General features: G+C 33.0%; 1 protein-coding gene across 7 annotated transcripts in view; it reads right to left on the minus strand.

Moving 5' to 3' along the window:
* Positions 1-25962, minus strand: part of LOC148615707 (septin-7-like) — a 39595-nt gene that overhangs the window by 7460 nt on the left and 6173 nt on the right. For 3 of the 7 annotated variants that reach the window (XM_088582216.1, XM_088582213.1, XM_088582214.1), the window contains exons 1-10: positions 24284-25237; positions 15593-15866; positions 7939-8045; positions 6649-6749; positions 5563-5697; positions 3715-3832; positions 3093-3185; positions 2769-2865; positions 1557-1608; positions 57-176 (exon numbers count right to left, since the gene is read on the minus strand). In XM_088582216.1, coding sequence (XP_088438342.1) covers positions 57-176; positions 1557-1608; positions 2769-2865; positions 3093-3185; positions 3715-3832; positions 5563-5697; positions 6649-6749; positions 7939-8045; positions 15593-15866; positions 24284-24631 — 1445 coding nt within the window. In that variant the 5' untranslated portion in view covers positions 24632-25237. Of the gene's footprint in view, positions 1-56; positions 177-1556; positions 1609-2768; positions 2866-3092; positions 3186-3714; positions 3833-5562; positions 5698-6648; positions 6750-7938; positions 8046-15592; positions 15867-17808; positions 18005-24283; positions 25238-25962 lie in introns of those variants that run through there. The other 4 variants (XM_088582217.1, XM_088582218.1, XM_088582219.1 and 1 more) reach the window with 3 other exon arrangements.

A 25962-nucleotide genomic window follows, 5' to 3' on the forward strand; every position in this document is an offset into this window, starting at 1 on the left:
AAAAAAAAACTACTTTTTTCAGTTTTGTGAGTGATATTGACTGACATAACACTTACTTTGAGAGAGACCCTGGTTTAATCTTGTTGCCATCAGCTGATGAAGGAGCTAGCTTGTTGTACCTGAAGTTTTCATAGTGAACATTGTTGGTCACATCCTTCAGGTCTTGCATATGTTTCCTAAAATAGAACACCAGAATATAACATATTGTAGTAGCACATGCATTAAAAAACTTCATGCACTGCAGTAAGATACAACCACAGTGGTCAAACCCTGAACTCAGAATTAGTTTTTGATATACTAAAGCATAAGACACAATTCACTACAGACACAAAAGCTGATTTGGATGCAATTGAAAATTTTCAAAATCAGAGTGAAAAATATAAAGTTTTTTGTGGGGGGATGTAACCCCTTAGACCATTAGACCTCAAAAACCTTAAAGATAACTGAAATCTGATTGCAAAACACAGGAACAAATTTATAAAAGGTGTTCAATAAAAAAATTTCAAATAGGACCAAAAATAAATAATAGTAAATTTTTGATGGACATCTGGAAAATGCATGTACCTGGCCCCCCTTTTTGGCCCTAAATTTCTTAAGTTCAAGTTTTTACCACCAAAATCAATCCAAGTCTAACCATTATGGTATAGAATATTGTGGAACAATATCATAGACATTCCTAAGCATTTACTGTAGTTGTACAGTTGAATTCTATGAAATGCTAGTTTTTGGCCCTCTAATTCTTAAAAGGTTTGGACTATAACCCATAAAATGAACCCTCCTTATGTGGTTTGTAACCTTGTTATAAAATTCAATGTAGATCAACCAACACACAATTTATGGTGTCCCGTGCAGGTCTGGGTGTTAAAAGAATAGGCCTGCAGCAGCGCTAAGCTTGTCTTAAAAGGCAACTAAATAGTGCTCAGAACCCTAGCCAACAGAGCAACTGGGATGTGTGCCCCAGATGGTGGAAAGGGGTACCCTTGGTATTTTGCATGCTGGGGTTGTCAGGCTATTATACGGAAAACCTGAATGCAAACCATAGTGGTGCACTGTGTTGGGAAAGATGCCACATTCCTTGCACGTTAAAGAACCCTACTGTGGTATTCTCCCGGAGTAGGAACCATAGGGCTCTGCCACAGGAGGCTAAATTGCCCGACCCTACCCACCTCTCCATATTTCCAGTGGCAATCAAAATTTGTCGACCCCATTGTCCTTGTGTCCCATCCCTTTTTCATTTCATCATCAATTTCATGTTCATCGTCTGAATATAGTTGAAATATTGCTGCTCAGACGTTAAACCCCAACAAACAAACAAACATCAATTTATGGCATGAGAACCAAGTGTCTACGGACAACAACGACAGCGTCATACGACCACAGATTTTTAGCTTTATTTTTACCAGTAATTCAATTCATCTATCCAATTTTAATATTAAACAGACAAACCTTCTGGTGTCTACCATACAATAATCACAGGAAAAAATATAAGTACTGAATACTTTACAAGATAATAATTATCCACAGCTTTATTTCAATTAACTTCATCTTAACCATACCTGATCAGCATATTCCGCAAGGCAATAAAGTCATTATGTTCTAGGTTCTCCACTACAAGAAAAGAGAAGATTCAATAAACAAAACATGGCATAACATGATAACTGCACCAGACATATTAACCTTTGTGGATGCCATTGAAGACAATTACATATTTTCCAGTTGTTTTCATATTGAACTCCCCTAAACTCAAAGATGAATTATGTAACAGCATAAAATTACATTGTTTCTTTGACATCAAAAAGGTCATGAAGAGAAAAATCATGGGCCATATAGAACAAAATGACAAGTGTGAATTCATATATTTTAAAACACTCATCCTACTCAATGCTCACAGTTTAGGGTGAAATTTTAATCCCCCTTTTATTTCAATAGTCAGTATATCTAATTTTGTATCACTTGCAGTTGACATTCGTTTTATTCTCTGTTTTGTGCTTTTTTTAAATCTGCATAATTTTTTATGTGATTGTTCTTAGCACATTTTCCTTAATACCTCTTGATATGCACTAAATATGTACAAAAAAGTTAAAGTATGATACATACAGGACAATTCATTGAAAAGACCAAATATAATGACCAGTGCAGGAGAACATCAAGATTTAATGAGTGGCACAAGAATAGCAGTTGAATATACAACCTGTAGGTTCAACCTTCTCCATTAGCAGTCCCCGGACAATAACTATATTCCTTCATGCACATCTTTACATGATGCACTTTATAACTTTTAACATGTAAAACCTTTTAGACTATCTCCCTTTGCAAATCTCTGACAGTAACTGTATTCCTTCTTACACATCTACATATGATGCCCAACCTTCCTATAAAGATTCATCAAAATCACTTGAGAGATTTAGGAGAGTTACACTTACGAGGTTTCTCAAGTTGTATTATCTCCCTTCAGAGTCCCCTACAGTAACTATGACCCTTCATGCACATCTATATATGATGCCTAACATTTACATAAAGTTTCATCATAATACCTAGAGTGGTTCAGGAGGAGTTGCACTTATGAGAAATGTGGACAGACAGACTGGGTGATTCCTACATACCCCCCAAATTTTGTTGGGGTGGGGTGGGGTGGGGGGGGGTGAGGCGGGCGTATATAAGTATATAAACAATAAAATTTGTGATGGTATTTCAAATCATCAACGATGTGACAGTCTCAGAATCACTTGATGATTGATTGCTATCTTTATAGTACAAATGCACCTCACCTTCTACAACTCCCCATGGATATTGTCGACCTCTGATCTTTTTACCCCCTGCTTCTATAACTCTGTTGCTGCCTATTACTGCAAAAGGCACTCTGTCCTGCAAAAAGGCCACTACCATTTAATATGGTGCAAAAAGGACTCACATTATAGAAAAATTCCAAAAAAGGAACTAATCTTATAATCATATACTGAATTATAAACACATTATTCAACTATTTCCACTCTAAATCTTCTCATAAACTTAATGGGCATAGGTACCATCCTTTAAATAATTCTATATCTCATTTAGAACATAATTTTCAACTATATCTTAATTTAAATTACCCTTAGTTTTTTCTGTAGTCGACTTTCCTCATCATCATCACATTCTGGAAATTCATAAATCTTAATCTTGTGTTGAGCTATTTCATTCAGTATCTGGAAATGTAACAGATAATTATTACTCTTTATGTTTAACATAATGCATTTTTTGTATATATGATATAGTCTCCCGTAGCTCTTTTTATAGTGGCTCTTGTGTTTTATGGAAATATGTAATCTTTGTTATTTAATATTAAGAGGAGAGTCCTTAATAAAGTATTTGGTGGTGTTTAGTATTGTAACTAAAGAAAATGAAAACCATGAATGTTATATATCACTTCTACATGATTTTAATTTTCTCCCTGAGCCTGTAAAGTAAGCTGTTGAAAACAACCATTAATCACCTGTTGTTATTTTGTTTGATATTGTTGATAGTTAACAATGGACATGATAACTCACCTTCCAATTTTTGAAAGAAGAGTCATAACTCATATAAATTGGAAAAGTCTTCAGTATTACTTTTGCATACACTCTAAAAGCTCAGTGGTTGAACTAGTGGTGTATAACCTAAATACCAGGACTAATAACATGTTAAATATGAGAAGAAAAACTATAACTATGGCTGGTTTTCATAAGAATTTCTCACTGTTTTTTTGAATTCTCGACATTCGTCAGGCGTTAATGTGTCAGCTTTTGCGATGATTGGGATGATGTTTACTTTATCGTGAAGACGTTTCATGAATTCTACATCTAGTGGTTTTAATCTGAAATATGAAAAAAAAATAATCAAAATTCTTTGTCATAAAATGGAGTTAAACTTAATTTGATCATATTGTTCATACCCAAAAAGGGTGTTGTTGAAACAAGAGGCTCTCAGAAAGCCTGAATAACTCATCAGGCAAACCATACCCTATAAACTAAGTAAGTAAAGGTATCATGCTTTGTTACCATGTTTGCCAAAAATTTTCTGAAAAAGAGCATATATTGATGAATGCTGTAAGTTCAAAAGAGTACTTAATTAAGGTACTGTAAAATGTTGGAAATGCCTTCAAAGGTTTTTTGGAACCTCTGGAAAAAATTTGGGCAGGGGTCCCCCTATGCCCTGTTATTCCATTCTATATGCTGGGGGCATTAGCCCAGTATACATATGCTGAAAAAGAACATAAAATGAAGTTAAACCATGGCTATCCAACATTTTCATCATCACCATTTATATTAGGAAACAATACTATACAAAATGTATAAATCAATTATAGTTGATTACAAAGCAAGTATAAAAATCAGCTGGAAAATGGCCGCCCAGAACAATCATTCTTTATCCCCATTCAACTTATAAAACCTAGTTTCCTAAGAATGAATCTGAGCAATTGGTGAAAATGGTCATAAAATGGCAGCCATTTTGAAAATGGCCACCTAAAAAATAATTTCAATACTGCCAGTCAACTCAGAATACCATGTTTATCTTATAGATAGCTTACATTTTCATTATTCTTCTATAGTTGAAGAAAAAATAGCAAAAACAGCATTTTGACCACTATGTTCTATTTTTAGTAATGACAGAGATGCTTTTTGACTGATGAAAAATTTCAAATGATCAATATGTGGATGATAACCTTAAAAAATTATGCCAACTTTTATCAAATTTTGTTGCAGTGGGTTTCAGAGAGTTGTACATAATAATGGGACAAAAAGAATCTGTTCCAGGGCCATAAATCCTACAACAGGCAAGAAATCATTTTGAAAGTATCGACAAAGGTCCCTCTTCTGACGGTGACCAATATTATTCTCCAAAAATACTGTATTTTGACCCTTATGTTCTAGTTTTAGTAACAGCAGTCAATAAAAAATCCTAATATTCTTTTGTGCAGGATACCCTAAAAAACAGTAACACCAACTTTCATTAAATTCTGTATGGTAGATTCTGAGGAGAAGATTTTTGAAAGTAATAACATCAAAGAAGGGCAATAACTCCAACATGGGTCAACAGATTTTCACCGAAACATGTTTTTTAACATCAAAAATCCAAATGGTCATTTTGTGGAGGATACTCTAAGGAACAATCATATTAAGTTTCATCCAAATCAATTCAGTAGTTTCAAAAGAGAAGATGTCTGAAGAATTGTTAACGACGACGATGGAGGCCAATTGATGGCAATAGCTCACGTGACCTATGGGCAGGTGAGCTAATACACTTATTAAAATTTCTCGCAAAAGAGCATTTCTGGGATGTGGTAGGTAATTAGACCTGTCATGTCACAATTACCATTGTGACCAAGCTTTATTCAGACCACAACTGAAAAAAAATAAGTCCCTGAATTGCTATATAAACAAAAGAAAAGCAATGTGTCATCAAACATGGGATAAATGATTGACATATTGGCTGATGAAGTCTCATTTATTTCATTCAATAAGCTTCTTCTCGGTCTTGACCCCAAATTTACACAGTCACATGATGAACAGTATCTACGACAGATCAGGTGACAAAGTAACATACCCATGGCCTGTAGGTGCTATAAAGTAACAACAGCAGTGGACTCTGGTGTCAGGGTTGGTCATTCTATTCACTCTTGACTCAGAATTTAAATATTCATCATACTTGCTGTCAATGTAATCTATAACTGGCTGCCAACTACAAAATAAATATGCAAAATAAAACCCATATGATTGTCACATATCAACCTTTATCAGCATTTCCTGTATTTCATAGATATGTTCAGTAGAAGGAAGTGGACTTTAATACCATCTCTGTGTTTTACCTCTATCAGATGTATTTTAGCAACTGAAATTAAATGAGATTTTAATAAATATTATGTAAAGGGAGATAACTCTGGCAACTTTCAATGGTTCTACATAAATGCTGATAAACATGTTAATTTGAGGATTTGATAAACCTGCTGTAATTAGAACAAGAGAGAATATTAGCCTTATCAGACCAGATAACTTGTGTATTCTAAAGATATGTGTGGTCAATTAAAACATTCCAAAGCACAGATACTGAGTTACAACTGACTTGTACAGATAAACCATTTCAGATACAATAGAACCATTTACATAGAAAGAAGGATACTGATTTACTGTCTTAAAATAATCATGATGTAAACAACAATCTACAGCTGTAGTTTTGTATATATTTAAAGGTTGTGGTATATAAACCTTCAAGAATGCATAAATTGTAGGCAATATGGGCTTCTTTAGAACATTAACAATAACTTTAACCAATTACAAGATCACATTTATTACAAAACTAATTAAAAACTGATCCCTACTGTTGTTTGATATAGGACTAGTGTTCTTTCCTTCAAGAAGTAATGATATAGCTAAATATTAACTTTATAGTCCTCCTGAAATGATTTCTTGTCTTCGTTAATTTTGTTTAAAATTATATATTACACTTCTTACTGGAAAACATTCATTGAATCTTTATAGTAAAGGTTATAAAGTAACATTCTTACAGCCTGTACACAAGCAAAGGTCATAAAGTAACATCCTTACAGCCTATACACAAGCAAAGGTAATAAAGTAACATCCTTACAGCCTGTACACAAACCTCTAGCATAGCCCTCATTCAATAAATACATACCAATTACTGTTATCAACAGCATCCCCAAATCCTGGAGTATCAACTACAGTAAGTTTCAGTTGAACACCATTTTCTTTAAGCACTACTTGTGTGGTGTCAACCTGCAAAAAAAAATAAAATAAATTTGAACCACAATTTCCTTCCTCTGTAAGCTAATATACATAACAGAATTCAATGTATTAAAGATAACACAGTCTTTAAATAAGTGTTCAGAGATAGTATTAACATTCATTAAACTTCGGGTAAAAGTTGCTACAAAACATTATTTCTGTATTCAGCCAAGAAACTGTTGTGAAAGGCAATTTAAGTTTTCATTCATTAAGTCAAAATCAAGTAACACTTTTTCTTAAATTAAAGAGAGAACAATGTTGGAGAAAAAAATACAACATAAACTTGACACAAACCAGAGAAATTTAAATCAAGACCTTTATGACAAGTTCAAAGCATAAATAAAAGTTTTCAACAATTAAGTATATTTACTTAAAGATTACATCATCAAAGGCCATTATATACACTATGTCAAAGATTATGTACATTGTAATAGATGATGTTATCAATGAATGCATTAACAGTGCAGCCTTTCACTATGGTACAAAACAATAATAGAAAATTGATTGATTTATCACAAGGCAAACAAAATACCTTTTATAATATTTCATTGAGGTTGATAACAGTAAGACAATGATACTAGTGAGATATACACTCCTAGGTGTTCACATCCAAGATGATCTGATTTATTTTGGGATGGGGAAGCTAAAATTGATGGGTATTTACAAAATGTTCAAAATAACTACATTTTGCTACCCTTAACCTAGACTCCATGAGGGAAACTTAAAATAGATAATTTGATGATTAAGGAGAAATCTACTAACATAATATAAACTCAAATTTACCATTTAAATGAGGAACTAATTTATTTGGTTCATGTTTTGAATTAAATTTGTACGTCAGCCACTGTCAATCAGTATGGAATTCATTTTTCCTATAGAAGGCCACTCTTTATATTTTACACAGTCACAATGTACAACCTGAGGTAAAGATTTTACAAAAATTCACAATCTACAACCTGGGGTTTAGACTTTATTGACGGTGACAATGTACAACCTGAGGTAAAGACTTTACAGACAGTAACAATGTACAACCAGGGGATTAGACTTTACAGTTACAATATATAACCTGGGGATTAGACTTTACAATTACAATGTAAAACCTGAGGATTAGACTTTGGTTCCAATGGGAAATTTGTCTTCAAAAATCAACAAATCTGATTCCTATTTTCCGATTCATTACCTTGACAGTTTTCTGTATTCTGTGTGAAGGACCAGGATAATCACCACTGTATAGATCCGATAGGAAAAGGGAGTTAATCAAAGTGGATTTACCAAGACCAGATTCACCTGAAAAGAAAGAAATCATTTATGAACTTCCAATTATCATGTGTTTATATTCAGTACTATAACAAGGGTTCTGTCAGGTCATTTTTACTAATTATTAATTTACTACCTGTAAAATAGACCTTGAAATTACTTTTAATTTGGCAAACCCATTCTGTATTATAACAAGGGTTCTGTCTGGTCATTTATACTAATTATTAATTCACTACCTGTAAAATAGACCTTGAAATTACTTTTAATTTGGCAAACCCATCCTGTATTATAACAAGGGTTCTGTCTCGTCATTTATACTAATTATTAGCTCATTGCATGTAAAATAGACTTTGAAATAAGTTTTAATTTCGCAAAGAATGTAGTAAACATAAATAGAGGTGTTGGAACTCATTGTTTGGTGACTAACTTAACAAGATATAGTGAAAAACTTGAAATACAACAATAAACCTTGATCAGTATAACATGACTAAAACACTGTACTGTAAACTTACTCCAAACAATAAATAATCACTTACATGTGTATATGCTCCTTACAAGAAATACATGTAAGAAATAGATATACATGTATGAGAGTGACTGCCATAAAATAGCAGCAAAACATTATTTGCATCATAAACTGTAAAACTATATTGTTTTACAGCTGTGCAAAAAGACCTTCATCTCTTAAAATACTGTACTTCTGGGGTCCAAGAAAGAAAGCTGTAGACATCATTCCTACTTCTCCAATCAGATATAGTATTCTATAGAACTAGTATAAACACCAGTAACCAACAGGTCAAGTAGTAAACCTATAAACCATTCATTGTTCAATACCCTCACTGATAAACAAAGATGTGTGTTACCAGCTTAATCTTTTTTGTTCACAAACCATTTAAGTAATAAATTTAAAGACTTTTTCAAAATACTCAGTGTAAGAACATAAATATTGATTCAATACTGAAAGGTACAAATATCATTCTTTTGTAACTAGAGAAATTATAAACAAAATCTTTGAAAAAAAAAAGAAAAAAATAGAAGTCTTTTTTTAGTTTTTAAAAGACACTTTAAAATTAATGTGTCTGTGTTTTTTTAAGTTGAATCAGGAAGAAATTACAAAATAATAATTATAATAATTTTAACATACAACCTGGTTATTAACAACTTCCTCCAAACCATTCCATTTCCTTTTTGTCAAAAGTAATTAACAAGCTGTCAAATGAATTTCCTTCCATGTAATGTTAATAAAAATACTGGTAAATGCTTTTCATAAAAGTGTTGCAAGCTGATGTTGTATCATCATGCCTACCAAATATCTGCTAATAGCCTTTTTAAATGTGGGGATATAATTAAACCTAGCCTTTATGTTGAAAGTGATTTACAGACAGACAGACAACAGAGGCAAGGTCTCTATCTACCTGTGAAATTGCCAAATCTGGAAAAACTGAATCAAGGGATTAAATTGAAAGTAAATAGATTTTAGCATTTTACCACCTAACCCTTTATGATGCTAACAAAACCATGAACTAGTCACACAGCCACCCACTAGTGACCATAGATGTAGTTTTATGTTTCATATCTGGCTATAACAAATCCATAACTCAAACCATAAAATTGTCAAGTATGTTTAGATCATATACATAAATTTGGTCTTTATAATGAATGAGTACACAAAACAACCAAGATCTGAATAATAATAAACTATGTACTTTACTAAATAAATACAGAACCACTCACAACTTATTGGAATATAGAAACAAATATAACTCATTTTTATGCTGAAGTTCAAACCAAATATGTCCCTACACCATCAATGATAAGGACCACCAATTCTAAAACTTGTACTTTAATTCTTCACATCACCCTAAAACTACTACACATAAAACCTTTGTATTACATAGCACTAAAAGGTTAGCTAGTTAAGACCAGATATCATCTGTTGTGAACCCCAGTAATATTGTAATGGCCAATTATCAGTACATTCTTGTTCTGTGGAGAAACCATTCAAGTTATAGAATAATCAAATTCCACAGCAGTTGTGAAGTATGGCCAATGTAAATACTCCAGCTAAGTGATTGTCCTGGCACACTCCATCAACTGTATACATGTTTGTAATGGCTAAAACACCTGGCAGGTATAAATGTATAGGAAAATTACAGGTCAATTTGTTCTTCTAATTATATGGATATGCCTTACAGGGACATTCATATTACAAGATAGGCCAATACCAGAATATACATGATCTGTAACACATTACATTGTAGTAAAATGACTAGACCTTTATGTTAAACAAACTAACAAAAAAGAACATCTACCTCAGGACCAATCTTGGCGTTATGAACTGCAGTCCTATGTACTTTGTCGCTAAAAAAAGTCTGACGATTATTCAGATGACAACACAGAAAATTGGAACAAGTTCATTCATTGACTCTGTTCTACAACTATGTTTACCCTACCAGTACACCTGGTCCACATTCCCAATTTTTTTTATTAGTGAAGTCATCTACTTTTGATTTGGATTATTTCATGTTCTTTGTTGTGTTTGTTTATCTTTGGATTATGTCTTCTGATTACTCACCCTGTCTAACCCCTAAAGCAGGTTTTTGTAAATTTACAGTCATTTCCTGAGAAAATATCAGGGTTGCATAAGTAAATTACTCTGAAATGAATGAACATTTTACTAAATATATATAACAATATAAGCATTTGGTGTTAAAATTATTTACGGTATCTTCCTCAGTTTTTCTGTCTCCAGAGGAACAAGTATACAGGTTTCTCAAGCATTTCAGAGTAATTTACCTACATGAGCTACATTTTTTTCACAGGAAATGACGTTAATTAACAAAAACCAGCATTAGAAAAACTGCAACTCCAGCATTGAAACTGTAAAATCTACTAAGAGGTTAGACACTGTGTTACTGTTCAAATTCATTGATTTCCCTTAGAAAGTAACCATAACCCCAAATGAACTTTTCAGTTGTTTCATGGGAACACATAACTCAAGTGTATCTGTAGTTTTTTTTGGCACCTCACTAACATCGACCTTGAATCTAAATACAAAATGTACATCTGTTAGAAAACTTACAGGAAGGGAAACCAGTCAATCAATTGCACATATGTATATGACATAAGATTTCTGACAGTTAATATGTTAATTATCCTCAAAATAAATGCTCCATACAAGGAAGCCTGAAGTTATGTATAAGCTGTAAGACTCTGGAGAATAAACTTGCAGTATGTAAAAGCTGAGACTCTGTAGTATAAACTTGCAGTAGGAGCAAGGTTTACAACTCTGGGGTATAATGTCTACAGTATGTACAAGATGTAAGACTGGAGAATAAAACTTTCCTGATGTACAAGATGTACAACTCTGGAGAATAAAGGTTGCAGTATGTACAAGATCTACAACTCTGAAGTATAAAACTTGCAGTATGTACAAGCTGTAAGACAGACTGGAGTATAAAGCTTACATTGTGTACATGCTGTAAGACAGACTGGAGTAAAAAGCTTACATTGTGCGAGCTGATACTCTGTTGTATAAAGCTCGCAGTATGTACAAGATGTACAACTCTGGAGTATAAATCTTGCAGTATGTACAAGAAGTTCAATTCTGGAGTATAAAGCTCACAGTATGTACAAGATCTACAACTCTGGAGTATAAAGCTTGCAGCATTTACTAGACTATAAAGCATACAGTATTTACAAGATGTACAACTCTGAAGAAAACAAAGCTTGCAGTATGCACAAATATGAAGACTGGAGTATTGAGTTCTGAGTATGTGTCCTGTCTAGTAAGATCTCTTTGTCAAGTGTGAACTGGTAATTTTACATAAAATTGTTCTTACCAAAACTTAAAGAAAGAAAAGATAAGCCCTTGTTATGTAGTGTTAAGGCAGTCTACCTTGAAGATGAGTTGAGAATAAGGTAAAGTATTAAATCATATTGGGGCTATTAACTACTCATCCTATGAAGTTTAGTCCAGAGAAAGCTGTATTCGTCAATTCTGTTATGCAAGAGTTAATTTTCACATGGGAAGCAGGAAGTTCTAAAACTCAAAAACAGCACTGCAAATATCAATCTACTGGGTCTTCATGACTTTCATATTTGTAATATAAAGTTTGTTAAGACAAAGTTTTCCTGTCTTATCAAACAAACAATTTCCCATCTCAACTTTCATCCCCATAAAATCCTTCTCAGTATTAATATCCTTTATCCAGTTCATAGTCTTATTTCTAACAAACCCTGTATGTGTAGTTTTTGGTAGGAAAACAGAGTATTAATACACACTGGAATACCCTTAGTTTTTGCACCTGACTGGTGCATTTTGGGGACAATTACATTCAGGTCATGGAATAGCATAGTCCAATGAATAGCTGGTGTTCGTCCCTGTGGCTGTAGAATGGTGGTTCACGTTCCTTAATTGTTTTGCACAAGATTTGGCAATTTGATCCAAACAATGCCTTGCTGGCATTTAAAACTGACCAATCAGATTGGCTATTAATTGCTTTGTTCAATTTTCAAGTGCCTATATTAGAGTACCACAGATTTTCAAATCATTGTTTATCGTGTGGAAAACTATGTTTGTATCATTTCTGCTTTGTTTATGCAATTTTGAAATTAAGCAATAAACTGTGGTTCTTTTCCCAAACATGTTTTTAGTCTTACCTGAGCTCTTATGACCCTGCATATTCAAATAGTTAAAAAATACAGTTTAAACAGTTCAGGAATCAGGAACTAGTATGGGAAGGAGTAAGCCATTAATTTATTGCATCCTTTCCATCCTAGGACCAGGCAACTAATATGCAGGAAGATACAAGTATGTAAGTAACACTAAGGTTCCATATTACCATACTTCAGCAGATATGGGGAGGTGGGTACAGGTGCAATATGTGACCAGAGAAAAAACAGTAGCCTACCCGCCAGCCCCAGACTGGCTATTTTTTGGCAGGGCTGGCTAATTTTAGCAAAAATTTACATAGCCATATAATAAATGTATTGAACAAGAGGCTCCCAGGAGCCTGAATCACTCACCTGGATAAAGTTTGTATTTCAAGGGCAATAATTTTAACAAGGAGTTGTCCAACAATTTTGACTCAAGAAGACTTTGGTAGGACTATTATAAGGATCATTTCAACGATAGAAAGTTTCTCTCTATCTATTATAGTTTTCAAGACATTGGCTGAAAACTGTAAAATTCAGCGATTGAAAGTTTCTTTCTATCTATTATAGTTTTCAAGATATTGGCTGAAAATTGTCAAATTCAGCAATTAAAAGTTTTATTCTATTTAATATAGTTTTCAAGGTATTGGCTGAAAACTGTAAAAACAAAAACAAAAACATCATTTTTCTTCTTTCAAGGGCAATAACTCTTACAAAGAGTCCAATGACAACTTTGATCCCTGAAGACTTTTCGAGGCCTTATAATAAGGTCATTTCAGCAATTGAAATAATTTAGCTATAACTAACTCTTTTGAAGATATATGCGAAAAACTATTGGTTGACCCCTCTTGTTCTATTTTTAGTAATGGCGGCCATGTTTTTCTACGGATAAAAAATTCCCACAACATTTCTATGTAGGATATCCCAAGGAACAGTCATACCAAGTTTGGTACAAATTGGTCAAACAGTGTCAGAGGAGAAGATTTTTGAAAGAAACAACAATAAAAATAGTAAAAAAATGACGAAAAAGGGCAATAACTCCAACATGGCTTAACAGATTAAAATGAAAATTTGACCACAGATAGAGCTCATCATGATAAACACTTTTACTTATTGTCAGAATTTGGCAAAACCTAACAGTTTTGCAGACATATGTGAAAAACTACTGTCTGACCCCTGTGTTCTATTTTTAGTAACGGCAGCATGTTTTTAGACAAATCAAAAATCCTCACATCAGTCCTATGCAGGATACCCCAAGGAACACTCATACCAAGTTTGGTTCTAATTGGACAAGTAGTGTCAGAGGAGAAGAGAGTTTTGAAAAATTGTTATCGACGACGGATGCCAAGTGACGGCAATAGGTCACATGGCCTTCGGCCAGGCGAGCTAAAAATTGTAATCAGGACTGGCTAGAATTTGAGTAAGTTTCCTACCCTGACACTGTGAATTAATAAGATACTTTAAAAACCATTTAAAGGTTACACCAAGCATAGCATTCATTCTTTAATTAAACTGTCAACTGTACAATACATGGTAATTGTAAGTCTGTTTAACAACATTAATCCTATTTCTAATCCTATTAAATATGTAACTACATATTTTGAAGAACCTACCTACAACAAATGGGATATTTAACATGTAAATAAAATACATGTAGTGCAAAATAAGGAAGAACAACATCTTGATCAAGGTTTATAAAATACTCTACAGGCACCACAGGTTATTTAGTTTTATCAACTGTTACAAAAAATGTACCTAATTAATTGATTGGTACATTATTCAAGAAAAAATATGATAGTTACCCTTTCTAAGGATGAGTGAATAGTGAGCATCTAGTACAAGATAGAGACAACCATTTAACATCTATCTAGCCAAAACTAAGGAGTGTATCTTATTTCTAATAAAAGCAGTGTCATTGAATTGTGGGGATCTCAATGACTCATGTAGTGTACACATTTTTATACCATTTACATTTAACATCTGGTCTGCTTAAAAAACTAGACATGAAAGTAAAGAAGGCAAAACCAAGTCATTTTACTTCATTTATACATGAAAAATTTCCCCCACTACAGGAAAATCTGTGAGCATCTATTTCCTGCAATAAGCACCAAGAACTTTTGAAGATTTTAATTAGACCATACAGATTTTCATTCTACTAGGTCATGTTACAATCAATTTCCTTATTATCAACTATAAAATTCTCAATTCTACAATTATAATGATGGCTGTGAAGGGAAGGTATGAATTATTTCCTTGAAAGGCTCTAAATCTACCACCTCTTGGTGTAACATACAACTGTTGTAACTGGACATTTATGGGTACAAGAATGTATATATTTATTTGGGTACAAGATGTGTATTTCCATTTTAATAGTACACTGTAATTGCTCAAAATGTTTAACTTTCAAATTATGATTATTTTTTACCCTAAACTAACCCCAACAAGGAAATATATGGCCTGTACAACTATCCCACAAGAAAATTGACCAGGAAATTCTTAACACCAATCAAAATCATAACATTGTATGACCAAATGACAGACAATATAAATCAACATTGACAATAGGATACATATACCCATGATCATTAACACTTGATGGCATGAGATGTGTAGCTGCCTGAAGGTTATACAAGAATAGTAACATGTCACAATAAATAAAGGATATGTTCTGTAACATGACATAAAATTCTGTGTAAAAACATCATCAGAACTTCATTCATACCACCAACCAACTGAGAGTAGTGATTTACAATACTGGTATTCTAAATTTATAGGTAGTATCTACAAATTGGGACCTGGATATATTTATCTTAATCATATTCAAAGCAAATATAAAATAATACTAGAAAATCATAATTAATTATATAACACTGCTCCCACATATAGCACAATATATTTAGTGGAACAGAACCTTTACTTACCAACAACCATGAGTGTAAATTCAAATCCTCGCTTAACAGATTTTCTATAGACTTGGTTTGGTAGATTAGCAAATCCAACATATCCTTCAAGTTCTTTCGTTCCTGAATCACCATATTTTTTATGTTCTTTTTCCCTATCATCATCTTTTGATAGAATAGGTTCTCTTATTCTGTCCTCCCGTCGCTCCCTGTCAGTAAATCTTGCAGAGGGATCAAATTTTGGAGCTGATTGTCCGCCATCTGATTTGAAAAAGGCATCTCTCTTGGCATTTAACTGAAACAGAATAGTTCATAATATAACATTCAAAATCTACAACTTACATTGTAAATTAAGGGCTGTATAGATAGATAGACCTTTATTGAACAAATTAACAACCCATGAAAGGCATAAATACATGTAGTTTTGCTTCTGAATGGCAAAAACAATGTACATGTATTCATTACATGAAAGTTTGGCAACAATTGTCTATTAACAGCTTTGTCATACAGAAAAGTTTCCCAATTAGCAATATAGACCTTCCAATACACATAACATCAAAAGATATGAATCAAGAGACCCTTTATAAACACACTATCTTCTTAATATAAACACACATCTACTTATAGAACCAAGATTAATATAATATTTATAGCAGACTAGGATTCTCTATAAACTTATGACACATGTGTTTCACATGATTACAAGTAGAAAATAGTCCTATTTATGGAAAGCAGTCAGCTGCTAATACTGTCACAACATTTTAATATAAATTTATTCAATCTATGGATAAATTGTGCACTTTGCATGATGTGTTCAGAAATTGCACTAAAGATAACTCTTGTCAAATTACTTTGGTGACACTTCTAGCTATCATCTGAGACAGGTATGTACACTGAAGTGTTAGGAAACTAAAGAAATTCAATACAATGATACACAATCAACTTCTGAAACATAATCTTAACATATCACCACAAAATAATGGTATTTTAAACCAACTGTGGACTTCAAAAGTAGACAACCCTACAATAGTTTCTTTTTTTCTAAGTTTGTAGTCTCAGAGGGTCCATACTATAGAGATAAAAGATAGACACTCTTTGAATACATATCCAGCTCAATAAAAACATGCAGGTATTGTATATCATAATGACATATGGCTAGTATTCTTTTCAACCAATACTACACACTATTGATGTCATTGTTAAACAGACTATGGTGGAACTCAAACCATCAATACAACACTGAAGACAGATGGTCAACACAGGAATGTTAATTACATTCTACAACACACAACATTCTTCCCTAGAAATAACTCAGTGTTGACCTAAGTAAGGCTATGTATATTTACAATCAAAAATCTTTCAAAGAGAAACTTGGTAGTTAAATCTCCTCTTAATCTTTGACAAATTTAACCTGATGTGGTGATTTAACAAACTATGCTTACAGCATGCTCATTTTTTCATAATAATAATAGGACAGACTGTCTGTTCATCTTTTTTCTGAAAACATAAGAATGATGAGTTTTTGATTTTTCCAAGAAATTGGAAGATTTATAAAACATACAACTCAACTCATTTAAGCATCAGGATATCAAGTCTAGTTGGCTACATTTGTAAATAAGAGCATAATAATTTTTAAATTTACATAATTGGTTTTATCCCCACAAAGGAAACAGGAAAGACAAGTTTAAATCATACACAGACACATAAAAATCAATTTAAATCCCAGTCTCAGCATCCTGCTAACTATTTAACCTTACATTTTTCATTTTTGAAAGGATATAATTTAAAACATGGAAAGATAAATAGTAAATGTTTTGTTAGAGGTTAACAATCACCATATATTTGTAAAATTCTGACAATTTGACATTTAGTGAGTTATTTGAAATATTTATAATGGTATAAACCCATATGTACTTTCAAAAGGAAGGGAAAAAAACAACAGAATCAACCACCAAAAAACCCCTAAAATCTCGACTTTCTTTAACTATATGACAGTAGAAAAACAACATCCAAATGAATTTGATATTCTTCTCCAATAACATAGTAAAAATTCTTTGTCATAAAAAAGGGGAGTGACCTAGATGATCTTACAATAAAACAAAATATAAACCTACAATTATCTCAAATCTAAACTATAAACAGCTGAAAAATTAGCATTAATTCAGTTTCATGTTTTCATCATTTGCTCTAATGTAAAATTAACCCTAATAAATATAAAATTACGAATATATCTCTACCTGAGTTGTCATATTGAACTATACATCCGATACCACAGTAAAACATAAAACTAATGACCTTCACCCTCTTGTGAACACACAAAATGATTCACTAGACTTAACTCTCCATTCATTCCCTTAAACACACTAACATCAACAAACCATCGGCACAGAAATTGAACAGAAACACGAGGAAATGATCAAGTCTAGCCCAACCTAATATGGATGTCTTAACTGAGTCAACACAAGGAAATATTGATGTTCTGTCTAAAATTTGTTTTACAATATCTGGAGGCACAATCCTTCAAACATAAAAATTACCTAATTTTCTATTGAAAATCTGAGATGTAATCAATTAAATGTAAATCTAAAGAGGTTACATTTAACCAAGCAAATAATCATTAGATTAAAATCTTTGTTGTCTTTCAATTCAAGGTTTTAAAAATAGATTGAAAAATTCAACAAAAGGTACAATCAATACACAAATATGTAATTGGTGGTATGTAAATCAACTGATAATTACAGAAACACCTAGCCTTCTTCATAGTTTTGTTAAAAGTGGTGCAAAACAGACACATTTGACAGTGAGACACCAAGAAAATGTAGGTCACTTTGACATAGAATCAATAATTCTCCATAGATCAATAGATTAGCATATTCCTATAACTGGTGAAACACAGCTACTAAGAGGAAGATTGATTGAATCTGGCTTAACACCCTGTGGCAAATATTTCATGCACTCCAGTACAAAAATGAAGGAATAATGTAAGACCCTGCTTTGTACCAGTGAGACAAGCTAAACAGGATCTTAAATGTGCTGGCTAAGCAACCGCCCACAGGTAAGCATTGCCATCCCCCAACAGACACATTATTCTGACTCCTAGCCAAACCATCATCACTCTATCTTCTTAAATACTGTGTGCTCACCAAGGGATAAGAGAAGAAATGGTAATACTGACAATGCCAACAAATGGGATAGCTTGGACAAGACAATACTGGGATTACCAAAATAATATGAAGTGCAACATGTAGAAAAGGTACACACAGAAAGATGAAAAGCACAAACCCTACTAAAAACAGAAACTTGTGAACTGAGGAGTAAAGGGAAGATAACAAGAGTATAATTTAGGGTACCACAACAGTAATAGCCATACAAAATTTTAAAAGGTCAAAGTACAAAGTAAAAACTAAGAAAAATAAAATGCTATGCAAAGTGTTCCTTGATACAAGAAAGGCAAGACAATTTTTGGGGGTTGATCTTGTGATATCAAGACTAATACAGAAAAAAATGTTTTACTATAATAAGGGAGGGGGTGGGGGACTTGCAACCAGTATGATTTTCCTTGTACCCATGCTTGCTAGGGCACTACAAGTAATATATATAGATGTCAATACAGGATCAGAAAGCATATTTTTTGTAATGATCAACTAACATCTATAGATATCTAAATGAGATGATGTCACACGACTCAGTTATGTACCTGAGTATTATAATATTCAAATAACTCTTCCAAAATTTAAGCAGACATTAAAGAATAATTACATGAAACATTTATTGTTTGTAGAAATAAAATTCTGAAAATATTTTCTAGAGTTCATATGTTCTATAGAATAGAATCTGCATTAGAAAATATAAAATGGTTTGACAAATGAATTCAAAAAAAAAAATTTTTTTGAAAATTTATGAAACTATATCATTAAATTGATTGGGTTGGGTGGGCACGCGTGGGAAAATGGGTCTGTTGCCTGAAAATAGTCATTTTTTGAGATTTTTCGTCATTTTGCCAGATGAGGGGCTTACCAGGGGGTAAGACAGGTGCAATTTTACCAAAGCTTAAACCTTTCGATGGTCATTTAGGCCAAATAGGATTCCTTAAAGTCATATGTAGAAGGTCAGGGGTCCCCAAAAGATTTACTCATGTGAAAAATGAGGATTTTTTGTCATTTTTGGCTACAGATTGGCCTAAAACGTATAAGACTTGACATGGTGGGAGTGGTGACAGACATCATTAATCTATAGAATACAGGTGAAATAAAGCACTTTGGAGCAATTCTGCTGTGGTTAGAGGCAGAGAAATGAGCCCTACCTCTTAAATCACAACTTTCGTGGCCATCCTAAATCATGATCTCTTGTTCAGCTCTCAAGTACCAATTTTTGATAAAACTATACAAGATAGTGTCATTTTAAAGCACTTTCACTCTGTTTACAAATGAAATCAAATTGTGGTTTCCAAAGTTAGAAATAACATTACCAGAATAAAAAAATCAGAAAACAACCCATCCATATATATATATATATTTACATGTAATTCATGCTTTAAAATGACCCCAAATGTTTTGATGCTTTTGAATTGGCAAAAAAAAGGAAAACAAAATACTAAATTGTTGTCTATATTAAACAGTGAATGGAAGTAAATTTTGTTTTTATAAAATCAACAATAAGTATACTGTATTTATAGAATAATCTTATCTGAATATGCAGGTTTTGTTTTAGTATAATCTAACAATAAGTGAAAGTGTTGAGCAACAGAATGTAACAGGATGATTCCAGAATAAAACATGATAATAATTCCTTGCTGAATTTCCATTTCATGAAGACTCGTTTCTTCATGTATTTTGCTAAAACCTTTAGTGTTCTGGGATGAAAATTAACCAATCAGAGTTGAGCATGGGAATGGTTAAGCATTGTTTATAAAACAAACATTCCAAGTCTTCTTTTTATTGGTATATACCTTGTGGTATAATTTCAAAGAGATTCATTAACTTCTATTGTCTGAAGGTTATCATTTCACAAAGCAACCATAAGACTTGTGTACACATAAATCCTTTACAAATCAATTGGACTTGCGTGCTTAAATAAGCTTTGTGAAACAGTGCCCTGGTGCTTTTTGGGCCTTTTATTCCTAATCAGTTCCAGTCACAACCCTCAAAATAAATCCCAGCATTCCTTTTGTGACATGACAAACAACAACAACAATGCAAGCTTAGGTCTCACTAACCACTTCCGGGTCAAATGGCCACCCCTCTATGTAGTACCAAAAACACAGTGAACCTAGACATATGTATTGTAAGTGCATTATTTGTATGTATTCTGATAAAAAGTAGTCAAAATAAAGCTGAGAATGTGTACTTTAAAATCATACATGTAATTTACTACAAAAGTGTATGAATATTGTTTACATGTGCGAGTAATTTGCCCCCACGCTATCAGTTACCAGAAAAGGAAAAAATGTTGATTTTCAGTATTTTTTATTCAAGTTAATTTTGTGAAGAATTTCTTCGGACATCGTACCATTTGAGTAATGATCTTTAAAGCCTTATTTTCCAAGCTCTGTAATGGTATGCAACTTTAAGGTGTCATTTGTCCTGGGAATTCACAGTGAAATATTGAAAATAACTTAACATGTAAAGTAATGGAAACGTTAGAAGTGGTTAGTGAGACCTCATATTACTTTAAAAGGACAAAATGTTTGCTGTTGTTTAAAAATCCAATGAACCTGAATCTATTCACCCTGATGTTAGAGGAGGTAACACATTTCTGTGGTTACAGGAGATGTTTACAGACAGCAAAAGACATAACATGTTGTAGATAGTGGTTCACATCTTGCATTGTGGAAATATTGGAAAACATATTCAATTTTTTTTTTCTTAAGAAACATGTCAAATCACCTGTTTCAACAGTAGAAACCAGATTCTACAGAAACCTATAAAGAATAGTATAACATCATCAAATGTAATTAGAGACCAAACATCGTACCCTTTCCACTAGATTAACAATACCACACTGTTCTACAGACTACATAGAGGTAATACAAGAAAACAATAACACAGACACAAAGGTTACTAAAAGTCAACAGTTATTTCTTCTTGAACAATTTTATATTGCCCTGTATCAAATTCACTTCATTAAATTCATGAAACTATGCCAATGGTCTTTTATTTTTAAGTTTTATTTCCTGACACTATATTCATTACCTTTCCATTACTTCATTAAAAAAAGACTGATCAAGGATCACTGTGGTGTAAAGCATGAATGATAAATAAAAATATAGTCAATATGAGAAATGGTTGGGTTCATACATTACTGAATAAGAAATTCTGAAATGATTTTCAGTAGACATTACATATGAGTTAGATTTGCAAAGTTAACTAGAAATACTGTGAGCAATCTCATAAAAAAACTACCCCCTGCTTCAAATGAAAATAATATATAACCTGTAAGTAGTCCTCTGACAGTAACAATATTCCTTCATGCACTATACAATTTCATATAAACCCCTTGAGCAGTTGCACTTACGAGGTTTTAACATGTAAAACCCTCAAGTTGGATTATCTCCCTATGGAGTCCCCAGAGTGTAACTAAACTCTTTCATGCATATATATACATTTGATGTCAAACCAACCTACAAAGATTCATCAAATTCCCTGAGGAGGAGTTGCACATATGGTCTCAGTATCGTATTAATTTTCCCATAGACTTCTATAGTATAGTGAAGTGCATATTTTTAGGATTTTTTAAAAAATATGTAAATTGATTCAATAAAACTTTCACTTATGTAGCATTTCTAAGGACATGTGAAAAAATAATTTCCCGCAAAGAAAATAGGGTGAGTCCACGAAGATCGGACAGAAAAGTAGTCTTGAACTATAAATAGCCGTTTTCCCTACTTTCACTTTCGTTTTGCACTCACCAAACCAACCTTTTCAGTAGAACATTTTTATGATATTATGTTAGATTTTCTCTTAAAAAAGATCTTCATCTTCCAGTGTGATGTTTGCTCTATTTTATAAGTCATTGTTCATATCTTTTGACAAAACATTAGTTTGTAGAGAGGAAATGCACTATATTTTTATAGCATCCATGTTTTGACGTACACCCGCTCATGGATATGCAATACGATACTGGTACCATATGGTTTAAACATGAAACCCTTCAGTTGGATTATCTCCCTTTGAAGTCCTTCAACAGTAATTATATACCAGTATCTTCCTTCATGCACATGAACATATGATGCCCAACCTCCCTATAAAGTTGTGAACAGAAGAACGAAGGACGGACAGACAGACAGGGTGATTCCTGTATACACCTTAACTTTGTGAGGGTATAACAGTACCAGTAATCACTATCTTTGGTGTGCTTCAACATGTAGGTGAACAAGGTGGCAGGCTAAAAATGACTGTGCTTAGGGTAAAGTGGCCACAGTGATCATAAAACCAGAATCAACATGGATCCAACATGAACAAGGGGCATAACTCTGAGGACAATGATGGAACACTTCAAGCAATACCATTGTCATATTTTTTCCTGATCCCATAGTCATCTGTAATTCTAAGAGCTTGGAGAGGTCTACTTCCGGTGTACAACTCAAGAGAAGATTTGTGCATACACTGATCTGTAAAAAAGCAGCACCAACATCATTCACCAACAAATATCCCTTCATCTTGTGGTTAAATACCAAACAAAGTTCATTACTAAAACCTCAACTGACTCAATCACATATCTTGTTATGAAACAGAGGACGTACTTACATAAAGGTAGTGAACTTTTGTTTCAATATGTACTTAGATTTGTTTGTTAAATGTTATGTGTGGTTGTATGTTGTTTGATGTTTCTTTCTTGTTTTCCATTGAACAATTCAGTATTTCTACTTTATCAATGGGTAGTGGGTTCTAACAGATAACTTGCCTTTAAATGTTTTATCTTAATCTGTGGGTAATCAAGAAGTGGTCGAATCTATAAACAGATCAGCTGGTAGGTAATTGGATTTGGTCATTTACCTCCTGTGAAGCTTCTGTAAGTTATGTTGTTCAAAAAATTCAAACCATATGTGAATATCAAATTCGATACATATTGTAGTTGCAAAAGTATATAGAAAGAAAACTCTCAGTAATTGTACTTTAATTGCATGTTCACATACTCGATATAACAATGCATTATTATGCTCAATAACTTTTTGTATTGAGGTGAAGACTTTGAAATATTGTATCTTGAGGTCAAGACAATCTTTGATGTGAATAGTTTTGTATACAAATGACTAAATGTATGAGTCACTCTCTCTCCCCTACACTACAATGGGATGAAGATTAGTAATACAAACATGTCTGTAAGTGGCTGGGATTATCAATGCATGGTAACATGGTTTATATATTGACATTAAATGATGTGTTTATTACCTAATTACAACATAATTGCCTTAAAATTCCTACACATATATAGTCAATTTCTCCCATAATAATAAAATAATTTTAAGCTTGATCATGATATAGATGTCAATGATCAGGGTACATTTCATATTTATACAGGAATGTACCATGGGGCTTCTTGTAAGGCTAAAAAGCCGTGAAATGAACATTAAGTGGAGTTAATAAACAAATTTCTGTCAAACCTTATGATACCCCATGTCTGTCACAGTGGTCATAGGACCATCCTTCTATACCCAGGTTAAACTGAAAATTACTTATACCACATACAATCAGGACTAACAAATATACATACATCTGGTTGACTTACTGCCGGCTTCGGAGGAATATCTCTGACAGGAGGTAAGTCCCTCACTGAATCAGGGGTTGAGGCTTTGATCCCTACACCTGTCATGGATCCAACACTACTGGCCGGTGAAGGAGTTTCAGATTTATCACCATTAGTAGCTACACAATGGCCATGAGGCAGTGTTGATGCTCTTTCTATTACAGGACTTGAAACTTTAGGTTTGTCAACTTCATCCTTACGAAAGCTGGACTTGAGTAACCTAGTCCTTTCAGCAACAGAGGGAGGTTTTTCTGGTAGAGGAGGTGCTGGCCCTCTACCTGTACCTGATGTTGTCAAAGGTGTGCTGGCAGCCATTTTGGTTGTCAGAAGTGCATCAAAGAAGGAAATTAATTACTCCAGCAACACAGTTAATATCCAATCCAGATGTTTAGAGATAGAACACAGAAAACTAATCAACTGAAATCCTAAAATTAAAACACTAACGTAATTAACTCCTTGCACATGTAAAACTCATAAAACTTTAGACAGTGGCACCTCTCACTACCATCAACACACCTCCTCCCAAATATTTCGAGGTGAAATTTAATCTGTTGCTGAGTGCACAGACACATCAATGTACACAGCTGATAACAAACAGACTTTCTCTTGTACACACAGGATATGAGAACCAAGGTTTCCCCTGTTTACATCACCAGCCAAAAATCCACAAAATATTGATCTGTTTGTATGCTGGAGGAGGGTCAAGAAATTAAATCAAACAGTTTTTAATGCCTTTTCTCTTCTTTCTTAAATCCTTTACAAATCTGAATTTTATGTTAAAACACATAAAAAGCCAAAGCATTTATACCAGCAGTATAGAATGTGACAATGTGAAGTAAATAAAACAATGTTTATCGGTGAGCACAGGTTTGAATCATTCCACTGGTAGTACACACTGATTTAGAGATTGTTTTCAAATTGGCAAGGATGATAATGCCTGCTGTTGAATGGTTCAATTATCTTGATTTGAACTATTAGATGTGACTGATTTACATTTACAAACGACCATTTAAGGCTGAATTTTTTTTATTAGTTCCTTGATAATTTTTGACCCACATGTCAGATTGGAAAATTTTTAAATGATGTTTGGCAGGTACAAGTATACAGAATTTAAACCACAATACAAACGGAAATGAATAACATTGTTTCCCTATTTGAGCAGGTCAACTCAGTACTTCAAAAAGCAGCTTAAGTCAGGTGAATAGAGGAGGCTAACCATCTATTATTAAAGATATTGATTTTAAGATATATTTTCAACTTAAATTTTCTTGTGAAAAACATCTATGGAGAGTATGGCAATTTGTCCAGACAAAATAAATGTGAGTACCACATAAGATTCTGATCTTTCTGTAGACCATATACACTAATGCAGAGGTAAGAACAAAAGAAGATACTGTTATCTATTACAAGATACTAGCATGAAAACTCTCTTAGAAGAAACAGATCATGCTGGATAAAGTTTACACTTAAATCTTAATCTTAATCAATCTATACGTGCACAAAAAAATGCAGAAATAACTAGAACATTACATCATCATTTTATCAAAAGTATTTCAGTTTTTAACAAAGATTTTTTTACCTACAGTAAAACCACATTTACTTAATTCAAAGTTTGTCTACCAAACAATAGGGACAAGTATGAAATG

This window comes from Perna viridis, chromosome 5, assembly GCF_037379345.1.
Source record: "Perna viridis isolate PV_CMFRI_1.1 ecotype Kerala chromosome 5, ASM3737934v1, whole genome shotgun sequence".
Taxonomy (NCBI): domain Eukaryota; kingdom Metazoa; phylum Mollusca; class Bivalvia; order Mytilida; family Mytilidae; genus Perna; species Perna viridis.